Source organism: Nicotiana sylvestris, chromosome 4 (genome assembly GCF_000393655.2).
Source record: "Nicotiana sylvestris chromosome 4, ASM39365v2, whole genome shotgun sequence".
Lineage (NCBI taxonomy): Eukaryota > Viridiplantae > Streptophyta > Magnoliopsida > Solanales > Solanaceae > Nicotiana > Nicotiana sylvestris.
The window spans coordinates 2,736,219-2,751,658 of record NC_091060.1 but is presented as its reverse complement, the minus strand read 5'-3'; the positions used below and the strand labels follow the sequence as shown (position 1 = coordinate 2,751,658).

At 40.4% G+C, this 15,440-nt stretch overlaps 1 protein-coding gene across 1 annotated transcript; it reads left to right on the top strand.

Moving 5' to 3' along the window:
* The first annotated feature begins 1,670 nt into the window (after nucleotides 1–1,670).
* On the top strand, nucleotides 1,671–15,440 carry LOC104228209 (pentatricopeptide repeat-containing protein At2g41720). The gene is made up of 10 exons (XM_009780639.2): nucleotides 1,671–2,283; nucleotides 3,309–3,481; nucleotides 4,177–4,282; nucleotides 11,146–12,255; nucleotides 12,615–12,720; nucleotides 12,808–13,012; nucleotides 13,446–13,578; nucleotides 13,721–13,825; nucleotides 14,631–14,751; nucleotides 14,830–15,440. Exons 1-10 carry the CDS (start codon nucleotides 1,903–1,905, stop codon nucleotides 14,883–14,885), a joined length of 2,496 nt encoding a protein of 831 aa, XP_009778941.1. The 5' UTR covers nucleotides 1,671–1,902; the 3' UTR covers nucleotides 14,886–15,440.

Below are 15,440 nucleotides of genomic sequence, written 5' to 3'. Positions count from 1 at the left end.
GAACTCCAGCGTAATATACGGGAGTTCCAGCAAGTATAAATGTCCAGTATAATATACTGGAGTTTGGAGCACCGGTGCTCCAGTCTCCCGTATATTATACAGGAGTCAGCAAAGTATACCGGTCCAGCATAATATGCTGGAGTTCGTACACAGATGCATCGAACTCCCGTATATTATACGGGACCGGTCTCTGTTACAGCAAAATAGTGACTATTTTTCATTGACTTCGTAAACGATGGCTATTTTTGATTGACCAGTCCGAAAATTGGCAATACCGTGCTATTTTGACTATAGAATGGGGTGAGATACTATTTCTGAAAGCGGTATGTTCTTGGACTTGTCACCTTTGTGTTTATGACTATATTTTGGTGCAAGTGCACATATAGTCATTTTCAAGGATGGTATTTAAAAATTAGTCAGTATTTCTTTTTGTTTAGAAATTTTAAAATAAAAATTCTAATTTCAGAATATTTTTATCCTGAAAAATTGAACGGTAAAATTCAGGATACATTGACAAATTTCTAAATAACAGCCCTTCAGAATGACTACGTGTCGTTATTTCTACCTATTTATATTTTCATACTAGTCCAGCCTACCCATGCTTTATAGATGAAGTACACCCATTATTGGGTCTGAAGTTTGAAACTATTGCAAAGTTATGATTATGAGACGACTAACTTTTAAATACATTGTAAATTTGGACAATACTTTAAATAAAAGTCCTAAAAGCCAAAAAAATTTGCATAAATATAATACTTTTTGATGTGGTTTTTAACTTCTAATTTTCCTTGCCCTATAAGCAGAATTTCAAGTTTAACAAATGTTGCATGTAAATGTAATAATAAAAAACTTCAAGCTTAAAGCCCCGTGGGCAAATTTTAAGTCTTTTATTAGTTTATATTTAAATAAATTAAATTATTATTCATATAATATATATTAACTAATCAGCATTTTGATTTTTTTTAATAAATATCAAATATCAAAAGCTTTTAAACTGCATACCAAATGCTATACCGAATAATACAGTCTTTTAAAACACATACCCAATATCCTATGGAACATTGAATTTTTTTTATTTCTACACAATAATTGTGCTTAAACAGGGAAATTGTAAATAGTTAAATATAAACGGCAAAGGACCAATTATATCCCTATACTATGAGAAAATGTTTAAATATTTCCTTTATTATACTTCGGGTTCAAATATACCCTTTTTCTGTTAAGTTTGTCCAAAGTAGACATTTAATCATACATGACATTGATATTTGATGAAGTGGATGTCACATGATATGCCATCTCAGCGCCCCTAATCCGTATATAAAAGATCAAAATTGAAATACACTTATTTTTTATGGTAGTGGTAATGGTGGCAATAGTAGTGGAGGGAAAAAATTTTTTAGTAGTGGAAAAAATATAGAAGGGAGGGATAAAACGGGTTAGACACTGAGATGGCAAGCCATGTAACATCCATCTCATTAATTATCAGTACCACATAGGATTGAATTTAGATAAACTTAATAAAAAAGGGTATATTTGAGCCAATAGTATAATAATAAGGGTATATATAGATTCAAAATATATAACGAGGGGTCCTTTTTTTCATAGGTAAGACATGGGGCAATAAGCCCGCTTTTATAAATTCCCTGTCTTTCTCGATCGAAAGCTAAGCGTGCCAAACCATCTAAACAAAATCCTGTTTGTCAAAGAAGAGAGCCAAGACAAGTCACCGGGATAAGAGAAGGTCCTATCCTAATAAGCCGGGGTGTACATTTAAATATTTTCCGACACTTTTCCGAAATATAAATGTAGTTGCTGAAGATACACAATGAAATATTAACAAAATGATTACTTTCACCGAAGGTTTATCCTCAAAACAACACAACCCCAAAACCCAAGACTTCAATGGCTACCATTCAAAATTCTCAAATCTTCCCACAACAACCAAATCCCACATTCAAAACCCATTTCAGAACTGTTGTTACAGTCTGCCAAAGGCAGCAAAAACCCAAAAACAACAAACCCTTTGAGGAGAAGAAGTTAGCTTCAGTTGACTATAACAAAGGGACACATAAAGTAGCTGTGAAAATCAATGGATTTCGCAAATCTGATTTGCCTAAACACCAAAAATTACGGGTCCAAAGTGATAGGTTTCAGAAAGATTGGGCTATTTCTGAACTTGTGGAGAAGATTATGAAGCTTAATCCTTGGGATGATGATATTGAAGGTTTATTGAATTGTTGGGTTGGCCGTTTTGCAAGAAAAAACTTCCCTATTCTTATCAAGGTGATTGAAAAAATTATTCCGTTTGTTTCAAGTTATTTTAACCTATTTCACTAGATACAAAGTTTAAAAAAGGAATGGAACTTCTGAAATTTGTCCTTTTAAACATGTCATAAGGTTTGTGTTGCTATAAGAGTTTCAAAACTTATGGTCTTTAACTATGTCACATTAATGCGGTAGAATCCCACCGGTAGGGACTAGGGAGGGTAGAGTGTTCTGAAGTTTGTCCTTTTAAACATGTCATAAGGTTTGTGTTGCTATAAGAGTTTCAAAACTTATGGTCTTAACTATGTCACATTAATGCGGTAGAATCCCACCAGTGGGGACTAGGGAGGGTAGAGTGTTCTGAAATTTGTCCTTTTAAACATGTCATAAGGTTTGTGTTGCTATAAGAGCTTCAAAACTTATGGTCTTAACTATGCCATATAACATTAATGCGGTTACAACAACAATAACAACCTAGTAGAATCCCACCAATGGGGTTTGGGGAGGGTAGAGTGTACCCAGACTTTACCCCTACTCGGAGGAGTAGAGAGGCTGTTTTCGGAAGACCTCAGCTCAGAGACAATAGATTCGTAGCAACAACAAAAATCAGAAAAATAATATCAGCAACGTGAGAGACAGAACATTAATGCGGTTATAAAAATTTAAGGGTAAAATGGAAAGTTTAAGTTAAATTGCTTTCAAATTTAGAAAAAGGTCATTCTTTTTTTAATCAACTGAAATAGTGTCACATAAACTGAATTGGAGGGACTATTTAGGATTACAAGTTAGTTAAAACTTTTGTTGCTAGAAACATTAAGATAATAATTAAGAAAATACGTAAAAGTTTGGTGTAATTTATTCTTGAAAGCTTTGTTTTTTCTTTGAAAAATGTCATCTTGCTATGTGTAAGTTTTCAGGATGGTGTGTTTATTTGGCAGCTGTAGTGTTATTGTGCTGTTTGCAGAGACTAATACTTAATGCTAGCATAATGAAAGAGTAGCCTCATTGAAAATTTAATAATTTCTTTGTTATATGTAATGTAGGAAATAAGTCAAATGGGTTCAATTGAACATAGCATCCAAGTTTTCAATTGGATGAAAAGTCAGAAGAATTATTGTGCAAGAAGTGATATCTACAACATGATGATCAGGTTACATGCTAGACATAATCGGGTTGATCAGGCACGTGGCTTGTTTTTTGAGATGCAAAAGTGGAGGTACTCTTATTCTTTTGTAACCTTCTACCAATTTTTCTTTGTTGTCATTGGTAATCCAAATTGACATGATTAAGTCTTTGCCATAAGGTAAATGAAGATATGTTTGCAAATTTACTTTAATACTATGATTAAGAAATGTGGCAACTCTATAACAAGAAGCTCAGGTATAAGCGATATGGCAAGTGCAGTTATAGTCTAGTTCATGGTATTGTATAGTTTTGAACCCCTTTTCCAACACCTGGCTCTGCCTCTGAGCTTGTATATCAGGCTAGCACTCATTGATGCTACTTGAGTTCAACTGCTTGTGTTCTTAGTAAAAAGGAGTCTGATCATAAATTCATTAAGAAGATTAAGAACTTAATTGACCTGAAGTCCTTCTTTCCATTTCCTTCCGTTTAATTGGGTGACCTAAACGTAAGTTTCTAGTTTTTCCTATATTTAAGTTGATATAATGCGTGCTGCCAAAATTGGCTAGATTAGTGAACCCAAAAAGAAATAGTAAAAAAACATTTTAATTTAGTCAGTATGTAGTCCTTTCCGATTTATTGATTTCAATATGGTTGTTGCACTCTTATGAATTTGATTTGCACCTCCACTCTATATATTTAGTATTTACACCAATTTGTACTTGCTAAATCAATCATTGCATATCCTTTTTTTTTTCCTGGTGTTCATGATGCTTGTTTTTGTGGTAGGTGCCAACCTAATGTTGAGACCTACAATGCCCTTATCAGTGCACATGGTAGAGCTGGTCAATGGCGCTGGGCAAAGAATATCATGGAAGACATGCTCCGTGCTGCTGTGTGTATTTACTCCTCTTTATTACGATATCTGTGCATATTGATGTGAGTTTTTCCTTTTATTCTTTTTCAATTTGTTTTAACATGTAGATAATATTAAACTCTTCTTTTGTTATATTTATTAGTTGCTTTCCTAAGGCTAGTCCTGAAGCAATGTTCCTTTTCCATGTTCTTTGTCTATATATATTGTTCCCTAATAACTATTTCTTGTCTCTCAAGAATAACAGTTCTATAAAACCCAACCCGCGACACTTAGGCTTAGCCAACTTATGCGGCAAAATCGTACTTGTTTTGGCCAATGTCAAATACATGAATTGGCAAGAAAACATTGCATATATTTCACTCACCAAGCCTTCACAAGTCCAATATGGTTGGACATTGGTGTATTCTCACTGTTATTCGTTGTTGAGGCTTAATCTTGTCCAAACTCTCTAGCTTTCCAGACATTTTGGCTCAAATTTCAGCTCGATATCTGGTTTAGTACCCTTTTGCGGGGCTTCTTCTCTGATAAGGTGCTGAGAACATTGACATTACTTTTTTTTGATAAGGTAAATTGTATTAATCAAAAGGGAGAGAACTTCCGTATACAAGAAGTATACCAAAAAGTAGAGAATTTATATCAGAACATGATTCTCTACAAAAGACGCCCAATCTTCCATACAAATAGGTGCTATATGAGTGCACCAAAAAGCGATCAAAGACAAAAGACTATTCTTAAGATGTGAAAAAGGAGACTCAATCCCCTCAAAAGCTCTCCTATTTCTCTCCCCCAAACTATCCACATGAGAGCTAACGGGGCGAACTTCCATGCCTTTTTCTTTCTTCTTCTACGGAAACCGGCCTAGCTATATAGCATTTCCTTTACAGTGCCTGGCATCACCCATTGAACACCCAAAAGGTTCATAATCGCCCTCCACAAAGCCGAGGACACAGGGCAATGCAACAAAAGATGATCAACTTCTTCCCCTGAGCTTTTACACATATAGCACCAACTAACAAGTGTAATTTCCCTCTTTCGCAGATTCTCAGCAGTCAAAATCACTCCCTTCGCCGCTAGCCATGCAAAAAAGCACACCTTCGTAGGCGCCTTAGGAATCCAGATCGAGGAGTATGGAAAAGAGGCCTCCTCTCTCACCAACATACTCAGGTAAAAGGACTTTACGGTGAACAGACCATCGCCACGCAAACCCCATCTCCAAGAATCACATGATGGCTGAGGCCTGTCTTGTCCATATAGCAGTGTCAATAAATTTTGGAGCTCCGCAATCTCCCAATCTTGCATGTTCCTTCTAAGTGAGAGGTCCCATACTACCCCCTACATGCTCCTTACGAATCTGTTGGACCATCAATTCCCTCTGGTTTGAAACTCTGAAGACGTGGGGAAAGAGACCCTCAGAGTATCCTCTCCACACCACCTATGATTCCAAAAGCTGATTCTCTTTCCATCACCCACCCTGTAAGAGATGTTGCCACTGAAGGATTCCTAATTCTTCATGATGCTCCTCCACATGCCACACTCGAAAGGTGTTGTGATTGCCTTGGTCCTCCAACCCCCTTCCGTGGAATTGTACTTTTCTACTATGACCTCCCTCCAAAGAGCATGCTCTTCTACCCCGAATCTCCACAGCCATTTCCCCAACAAAGCTCTGTTGATACCCTAAGATCTTTTACTCCAAGTCTACCCCACTTCTTTGGGGAAGTGACTGTCTGCCAATTCACTAGATGCTACTTTCTAGTTCCTTACACTGCATCCCAAAAAAAAATTCCTTTGAAGCCGCTCTAGTTTTTCTGTGATACTCACAGGAGCTTGCAACAGGGACAAGTAATAGGTGGGTATACTCGATAAAGTGCTTTTAATGAGCACCTCCTTTCCGCCTTTTGACAAGTACCGTTTCTGCCAGCCTGCTAATCTTTTTTCAACCCTTTCGATCACTGGATTCCAAACTGTAGTATCCTTATGTGAAGCGTCCAATGGGAGACCCAGGTAAGTAGTGGGAAGGGAGCTCACCTTACATTTGAGAACATAAGACAAAGCATCGATGTTAGCAACCTCACCCACCGGGAAAATCTCACACTTGCCGAGGTTGATTTTTAGACCTGATACTATCTGAAACCACTGCAGGACCTGTTTCAGGTAGGTCAACTGATCCATATCGGCGTCACAGAAAATCAGGGTGTCATCCGCAAAGAGCAAATGAGAGACTCTTCGGGCACCGGGCACCCTGATCGGAGCTGAGAATCCTCTCAAGAAGCCTCCGCCCGCCGCTCGATCCATCATTTTGCTCAAAGCATCTATCACTAGAATGAATAACATTGGGGATAGGGGGTCTCCTTGCCCGAGACCCCTGGAGCTGCTAAAGAAACCACACAGGCTACCATTAACCAGGACAGAGAATCTGACTGAGGAAATGCAGAACTTGATCCATCCCCTCCATCTTGCCCCAAACCCCATTCGCATCATAATGAGATCCAGGAACTCCCAATTGACATGGTCGAAAGCCTTCTCAAGGTCCAACTTGCATAGTAAGCCGGGATCTCTATTTTTCTTTCTGGAGTCTACAAGTTCATTTGCCACCAAAGTGGCATCCAGGATCTGCCTATCTTCCACAAACGCATTCTGGGAGGACGAAACAGACACGTCGAGAACCTTCTTGAGTCTATTGAAAAACACTTTAGAAATAATCTTGTAAATGCTCCCCACGAGACTAATAGGTCTGTAGTCACTGAGAGAAGATGCACATTCTTTCTTAGGCACAATAGTGATAAAAGAAACATTGATACTTCTCTCAAAAACACCATTCACATGGAAGTATTCAATGGCTTCCATCAACTCCCTCTTGATGGTGTCCCAACAGAGCTGGAAGAAGGCCATGGAGAAACCATCTGGGGGCCTTATCACCAGCACAACTCGACACAGCCTCGTGCACCTCCTCCTCCTCGAAAGCCCTTTCTAGCCATTCACTGTCTCCCTCCCCTATGTGGTTGAACTCTATTCCCCCAAAGTCGGCCTCCAACTAACTTCCTCTTTGTATAAGTTCTCATAAAACCCCACTATCGCCCCTTTTACCTCCTCCTCTCCCTCAATCCTCACCCCATCCACAACTAGGACTCTATGAAATTTCTCTTTCGATTTGCAACCGCCACCCTGTGGAAAAATTTGGTATTCAAATCCCCTTCCTTTAACCATAGCGCCCTCGATTTTTGCCGCCAACTAGTCTCTTGAGCTATTGCTAACTCGACTATTTCCCTCTTAACCTCCCCCAATCTCTCTTTCTCATATTCATCTAACTCCCTCGCCCCTTCCCCCCTCTCTAGATCCCCCAATTCATGCATAAGCTCCCTCATTTTAACCTTTACCCTCCCAAAAACCTCCTTATTCCACCTAATAATATCTCCCTTGAGCAATTTAAGTTTCTTCGAAAGACGGAATGAAGGTGTCCCTGATACCCCGTAGCTTGTCCACCATTCTTTCACCTTGTCACCAAATCCTAGCACCTTCAACCACATGTTCTCGAATCGGAAGGAAGCACGCACCCCCCTCCCTCTGCATCCATCTAGCAAGATAGGCAAATGATCCGAAGTCAGCTTAGGTAAAGGAATCTGCAGCACATTCGGCACCAGCTCATCCTAGGAGGGCAATATTAGAAATCTTTCAAGTCTAAACCTTGAGTTGGAATCCTTTGCCCTGGCCCAAGTAAACCTTTCCCCTGATAGAGGAAGATCAATGAGAAAGTGATCATTGATGAAGTCAGAAAACTCCTCCATGGCCCTCGAAAACATACTACACCCTAATCTCTCCTCCGGGAATCTAATAGTGTTAAAGACTCCCCCCAGAACCCATGGAATGTCCCATTCCCCCATCATATTGGCCAGTTCCTCCCAGAAAAACACCTTGGACCCTTCTCCTACCGGTCCGTACACTCCCCCAAATCCCCACTCCACCCCACTCACTCTATCTTTGGCAAGAACTGCTAAAAAAAACTCCCTTCTTAATCTCCTTTATCTCCAAGCTTCTATCATCCCACATTAGAAGAATGCCTCCGGCACTTCCCACTGCTGGAACCCAGTCATATTTTACCCAACTACCTCCCCAGATACTCCTCACAATCACATCCGACAAAACTTCCATTTTTGTCTCCTGAAAGCAAACTAGGTTAGCACCCCACTCTCTAACTCCCACTTTGATGATGACCCTTTTGTTTGAGTCATTCATCCCCCACATTCCATTAAAGAATCTTAACTTTCATAAGAAATAATATTCCTCTTCTCCCCACCCTCTCTAACCGAGCTCCCTTCCTCCCTGTCATACACTCGGCCCCTTCTCTGGTACACCACTACATCCCCTAAATTATTTTGCTTAACACCTTGACCCAACTCCTTCCCTGCACCATCATAACAAGATTGTTGCTCAATCTCCCTCAACAGTTCTAGCACCCTGTCTTCCTTCCCTTCAACAGAAACACCAAGAAACTTCCCAAAGTTTAATAGTTTATCCTTCATCCAGAAAGACATATCCCTTCCTCCAGTCCGTGACGAAATTGGACATGCGTTTTCTATATGTATCCTTTCCTTGCCCCTACTGGAGGAATACAAGACCATAACATTGCTAGCAATAGGAACTTTAGGTGCCGAAAGTATCTCTCCATTTCCTTGAGGGGTATGAATCTCTGAAATTAGCACCCCGTTGCTACATGAATGACCAGGAACACCAGTAGGTTAGCAAGAAGGAGGAGAGCATGGAGCCCTTGGCGGCATCTTAACTGGAAATACTGGTTCGGCTCTAACATCAGATGGGGCATGCTCAACGATCTTCCCAGAAGAAGAAGAAGCTTGAAGTGTAGTCTCAACACAACTAAGCCCAGGAGCAGATGAATGGGCGATGGAGCTGGGTCCATCAGAGGCAGTAGGCCATGGAATATCAGCACCATCTATAGCCGGTGCCGCCCCTGAAGCAGCGGCCATCGAAGAAGGGCGAAGGTCACTAGAGCTCGGTGCAGAAATGCCACTGTGTGTAGCATCATTGGCAGAAGAAGTAAGAACGACTGTTTCCATATGCTTAGGAGCCGTAACAGACACCGCTTGAAATAATCTGGGCCCCTTAGGGTCAATTCTAATGGAATTGGGAAAAGTTGCTGGGCCCATGTGAGGAGGCCCAGGCCTATACTTGCTGAAAACTTGCCTGGCCCTAGGATAATTAGAAGATGACCGGCCTATTCTACCTTTCCAGCCCGCATCACTAACCCATTCACGTCTTTCCCTCCTGTTGAAGTTTTGTTTTCTTCTCCCAAATTCAAACCTCTCGTCTCTTCTCGATCTAACATCTGGTTATGGCTTAGATCACTAATCCGGTGAGCCCTCCCCTCCCTTCAGAGACTTTAACCCCCCCCCCCCTATTTGACCTTCCCTTTTTTTCCGCCACTATCACAGGCATAAAGATAGGGCGAAATTCAGGGCTTAACCACACCTTATAACTCAGGTAGCCATCTTCCACCACAGTGGAGACATGGATTCTGCCCCTTTTCCTCACCACAATCCTCACTCGCGATAGATCATGTAGGCTGCAAGTGACATCAATAAAGCCCCCACAGATTTCCCCAATCTTCTTGAAGAGGTCAAGGCGCCAAAGATGCACCGGGAGACCCACCATGTTGACCACCAATGTTTCGCCGGTGAAATGATGGTCGAGACACCCATCGTGCTCCACCTATCTGTCTAGATGTAAAAAGCTCCCATCAAACCATCTGTTTCCTCTAACAAGAATTTCTGAAGCTTGAGACTCGTCGAGAAATCGAAAGAGATATTGCGTATCCCCCAGTTGCGTTATTTTCAGCCCGTCATTGACATTCCATGCATCTGCTGCCCAATTCCTATCAGCCTCTGGGGAACCAACCCATTTGGAGAAAGATCCAATCAGACAAGATTTCAAGAAACCCTTGCGCCTGAGAGTGTGCTCCTCAGACAGCGAGAATTGTGGCTCCTGCCTTACATCGACCTTTCGATGACATCTTCCCTCAAGTTCTAGGGTTGGCCAAGAGGCAGCTTTGATTAAAGACATTTTTTCCAGTTTTCTAGATTCTAAAGAGAAGTAGGAGTTTCTCTCTGTAGAGTCCATCATTTCTAAGAGCGGTCATCCCGAAGACCTCGCGTTGAGGCTGACTGAAGAAGAAAATTTGAAATCTGGTCGGAGAAAACCTCCCCGTCACCGGAAAATAGTGAAAATCGTCGGATTTTGGAGAAAGTTTGATGGGTAGGCTCGGAATAGCCTCTTGAACAGGCTGTCTGAAGGCTGCTGGTGGAGATCTGGCCGGAATGTTCCTCACGCGCCGGCGCGTGGCGTAGAGGCCGCGGGAAGAGGGATGCGCGTGAGGGCGCGTGGGTGGCCCTTGGTCGGAGGTTTTGCTGGGTTTTGGTCGCGATGGTGGTGGCTATCTGTGGGTGGTGGTAGAATCCTAAGGCTCATGGTACAAAGATGCCTCGGGAGTTGTGTCTGGGAGCATCTCTGGGAACATCTAATAATGGATGTAGCTTGTTCTTTATCGCAAAGAAAACGAGAAATGTACATATGTCTCGGTTCCATTAAGCTAGCTTTCACCATCTAAGCCATAATGTATACTCAATTTCCCTCCGAGTTATTGAAAATGTACATATGTCTCGGTCTGCTGCTTGCTCAATTATGATGTACATCTAGCTTTCTAGGGCCTTAACCCCATATATGTACCAAATTGATTTTAGCACTGACCAGTGAGTGTTCAATTATTTTGCATTTACTTTCGTTTTTTGTACTTTTAGATCTTTTTGTCATTATTTGCTCATGTTTTTGTGTGAGATTTTTAACTGAAGAATTTGCTTCTGGTATTGGTGCAGATTCCACCAAATCGTTCAACTTACAACAACTTGATCAATGCATGTGGATCTAGTGGAAATTGGAGAGAGGCTCTTAAAGTTTGCAAAGAAATGACTGAAAACGGAGTTGGACCTGACCTGGTGACGCATAATATTGTCTTATCTGCCTATAAAAATGGGGAACAGTATGCAAAAGCCCTTTCCTATTTTGAACTTATGAAGGGAACTAAAGTCCGTCCTGACACTACGACCCTTAATATTGTGATACACTGTCTTGTAAAGCTTGGGGAATATGAGAAAGCTGTTGAGATATTTAACTCAATGAGAGGGAAACGAGCTGAATGTAATCCTGACATAGTCACATTTACAACTATCATGCACATGTATTCTGTTTCTGGCCAGATTAAAAACTGCGAGGCTGCTTTTAACACAATGATTGCAGAAGGTCTGAAACCTAATATCGTTTCATATAATACCTTAGTAGGTGCTTATGCTTCACATGGGATGGCTCAGGAAGCTTTGTCAATTGTTGATGAGATGAAAACTAATGGCATCCGCCCCGATGTTGTGTCTTATACGTCTTTACTCAATGCCTATGGGAGATCAGAACAGCCTGAAAGGGCCATGGAAACATTTGAAAGGATGAAAAGAAACAATTTGAAACCAAATTTGGTTAGTTATAATGTACTAATTGATGCTTATGGATCTAATGGTCTTCTGGACAAGGCTGTCCAAGTGCTGCGTGAAATGGAACATGATGGCTTACAGCCCAATGTTGTTACTATTTCTACCTTATTGGCTGCAAGTGGTCGCTGTAGTCAGAAAGTGAACATTGATTCCATCCTAACGGCTGCGAAAATGCGGGGAATTGAGTTGAATACGGTCGCCTATAACTCCGCTCTTGGGAGTTATCTGAATGTTGGTGAATATGAAAAAGCGTTGGCCCTATACAGGTCAATGAGGAAAAATAAAGTTATGCCTGATCCTGTGACGTATAATGTGTTGATAAGTGGTTGTTGTAGAATGTCAAATTATTCGGATGCACTTGAATTTCTTGATGAGATGATAGATCTGAAGATTCCTTTGACAAAGGAGGTGTGTTCCTCTGCGATATGCGCTTACACTAAGCAGGCAAGTAATTCAACACAACTTTTCCTCTTGAGTATTGCTGAAGTGTTGGACCATCTCACCTAAAAGCTTAAGGTAGTTAGAGAGAACATACATTTATTTGCTTAATTATGCCTTCAACGCGCCCCTTCACATGCGGGCTTGATTCTTTTTGATGAGCCAAGCATGTGGAAATTCTTTTTGATATTGGATGGCGGTGAGACTCGAACGCAGGACCTTTGCCTGCTCTGATACCATGTTGAAGTGTTGGACCATCTCATCTAAAAGCTTAATCTAGTTAGAGAGAACACACTTTTATTTACTTAATTATGTCTTCAACAAGTATAAGACAAAACTGACCAGGCTCCCCACCTCCTTCTCAGGGTCAATTTGACAAGGCAGAATCTATGTTTTCGATGATGAAAATGGAAGGCTTTCATCCTGATGTCATTGCCTATACAACAATGCTAAATGCATATAGTGTTGGAGGTAGATTGTCCTGTACCTTCCATTCCATAGGTATATGTTGGCTGCACGCAATTGACCCGTATAACTCGGAACAATTTTATCTTGCAGAGAACTGGGAGAAAGCTTTTGCAGTATTTCAAGATATGGAATTGAATGATGTTCACCCAGATGCTATTGCTTGTTCAGCTCTCATGAGGTCTTTTAATAGAGGATGCCAACCTGACAAAGTTTTGCTTGTGGCGGATTTTATGCGAGAGAGAAATATCCCTTTCACCGAGGCTGTTTTATTTGAATTGGTCTCCGCCAGCAGCATGTAAGTTCTTATTTATACATTTATATGCAGAGGGGTTTGGATATTTACAGAAAGTTAATGTTTGGAATTTGTGCATCTGTATAGTAGTAGTATTTCCTAGGATTCATGGAAGAAGTTGCTCTATTTTTTGGCTATATTAAGTGCTTGCGTTGGTAATTATCAAATAATTGATCAAGCATTGCACTTAAAATCATGTAAATTGGAAACATGGCATATTGTCTATGAAATAAAGTGAAAACAAGAGATTTTTAATTACTAGTACAGTCCATTACAGAGAGACCGCATAAAGCTCTTTTCTGTTCAGCCTGTCATTGTTCTATTTCATTTGTAGTCTATACTTGTAATTGTTGTCCATACATGGTATTGCAATTATTAGGGCTATATATTTGTGTGGCATTACTCAATGATGATGAAGCTTACACTTTTCTTGAAGGTTACGAGATTGGAGGATGATTACAGAAATTATTACAATAATGGAGGCTTCACTCTCGTATGTGTCTGTTGGAACTCTAAACCAGCTTCTGCATAGTATTGGCAAATCTGGGAAGATTGAAACCATGATAAAAGTAAGTGTAAAATTCTCAGTAACTTTATCTTTAGTTTGAATGTCGATTCGACGTAGTAATGTCCAGCCTTATCCTTTCTTCAGTAAGATTACTTTTTTTTGCATATATCTGACACATTTCTTCCCCTTATTTCATTATGCAGTTTTTCTATAAGGTAGTCACATCAGGCGCAGAAGTTAACTTAGCAACCTATTCAGTTCTGCTGAAAAATCTTTTGGCTGCTGGAAATTGGAGGAAATATGTTGAGGTAGTACCTTTAGAACTTCTGGTTAATTTTTTCCTATATCTGTTAAGAAGAATGATCCATTTGCAGTGGCCTTAGATCTTTCTTTGTTCTTTTATTTTTCCGGGATGATTCATAGTGGCTCTAAATCTTGAAATGCTGTAGGACCAATCTTCTTTGTATATTCTGCTAATTTTGATGATTCTACATTGTGAGTTGTCCAGAATACCCAATATGTTAGCCCCCCCCCCCCCCCAGCTGCCAACCCTAGTCAGCAAGCTGAAAAGCTTTCTCAAGAACATGGAGAGCGGGGACTCTTTAACCTGGCAACATATCGATGAAGAAATGAAAAAATTGGGAGGGGGTGGGGGGTCGTGGTCTATGCTGCATTTTTTCCCCTAGATAGAATGAATGGAAAAGGGGTGCTTGTGTTGTGGTTTTCGTAGTTGCAAGATTTATTTTTTTTCCAGAAAAGGTCCCCTCCTTCAATATCATGATTGGGTCAACCAGGCCAGATCAGGGAATAGCCCCCTTCTATCTCTCTCTCTCTGAGGTAACAAATTTCTGGAAAAAGAGTGCTGGACACAAATGCACTTCTCAGAAGCCTATTAGTGTGTATTACTTGCTTAGCTTCTGTCAGCACCACTAATAATACAGTGATATAGAATAATATTCTTTTAAAGGACAGACTCTACTTCTGGTACAGGGAAGAGAAATTGGTTGATTCCCTACACAGTTAAACAGGGAAGCCTATGTACTCTGTAAATACTTCTGTTTTCCGCACTCAGCGAGTGCTAATTAAAACCAATTTGGTGAACTTCTGATGCAGGTGTTGGAGTGGATGGAGGATGGAGGGATTCAACCAGCAAGTAATATGTATGAGGATATACTCTTCTTTGCTCAACATAGTGCGGGGACTGAAAATGCTGCTGTAATAAAACAACGACTAGGTAAGTTTAGTTTGTAGCACCTGTTAAAATGCACTTCTAATTCAAATAGGATGTCAATATTTTCTTTTCATTCGACAGGATCCTTGAGAAAGAAATCGGGACATGAAACAGCGAATGAGCTGCAGTTAAGATAATTGTTGCCATCATACCAACACCTTGAGCTGCTTGGGCATATTATCAAGTCAACGATCTACTGCAGTTCCAATCCAAAAGGTGGCTATCCAAGTTAAACTTTGTTCGCGACAAACAAAATGTATTCCTTCATTGGATCATGCAAAGAAAAGTTAACCATTTGAGTTTGCTGATTAGTTAATCTGATGGGAAATGATCATGGTTGTGTCATCTTCATTTCTGTTCGTTGCCTTTGAAGTCGTATATGCAAGTTTAAAGTCCTGTCATGACGAATTACAGTGAGATAGAACTGGATGAACCAATTCGCAGACCAAATATTGTAGATGAAGCAGCAAAAACAGCAGCCTCCCAGCATTTGACACCACCTATTAGTGATCGAAAATCATGGGGACAGCCAAAATATTTTACGTGTTGGTCTATTGAAAACAGCCTCTCTACTGATACCGTAGGGGTAAGGTTTGCGTACTATCTATCCTTCCCACACCCCACTTGTGGGACTATATTGGGTTTTTTGTTGTTGCATTATTTATCAAGGTTTCCTCAATTGTTCCTGGAAA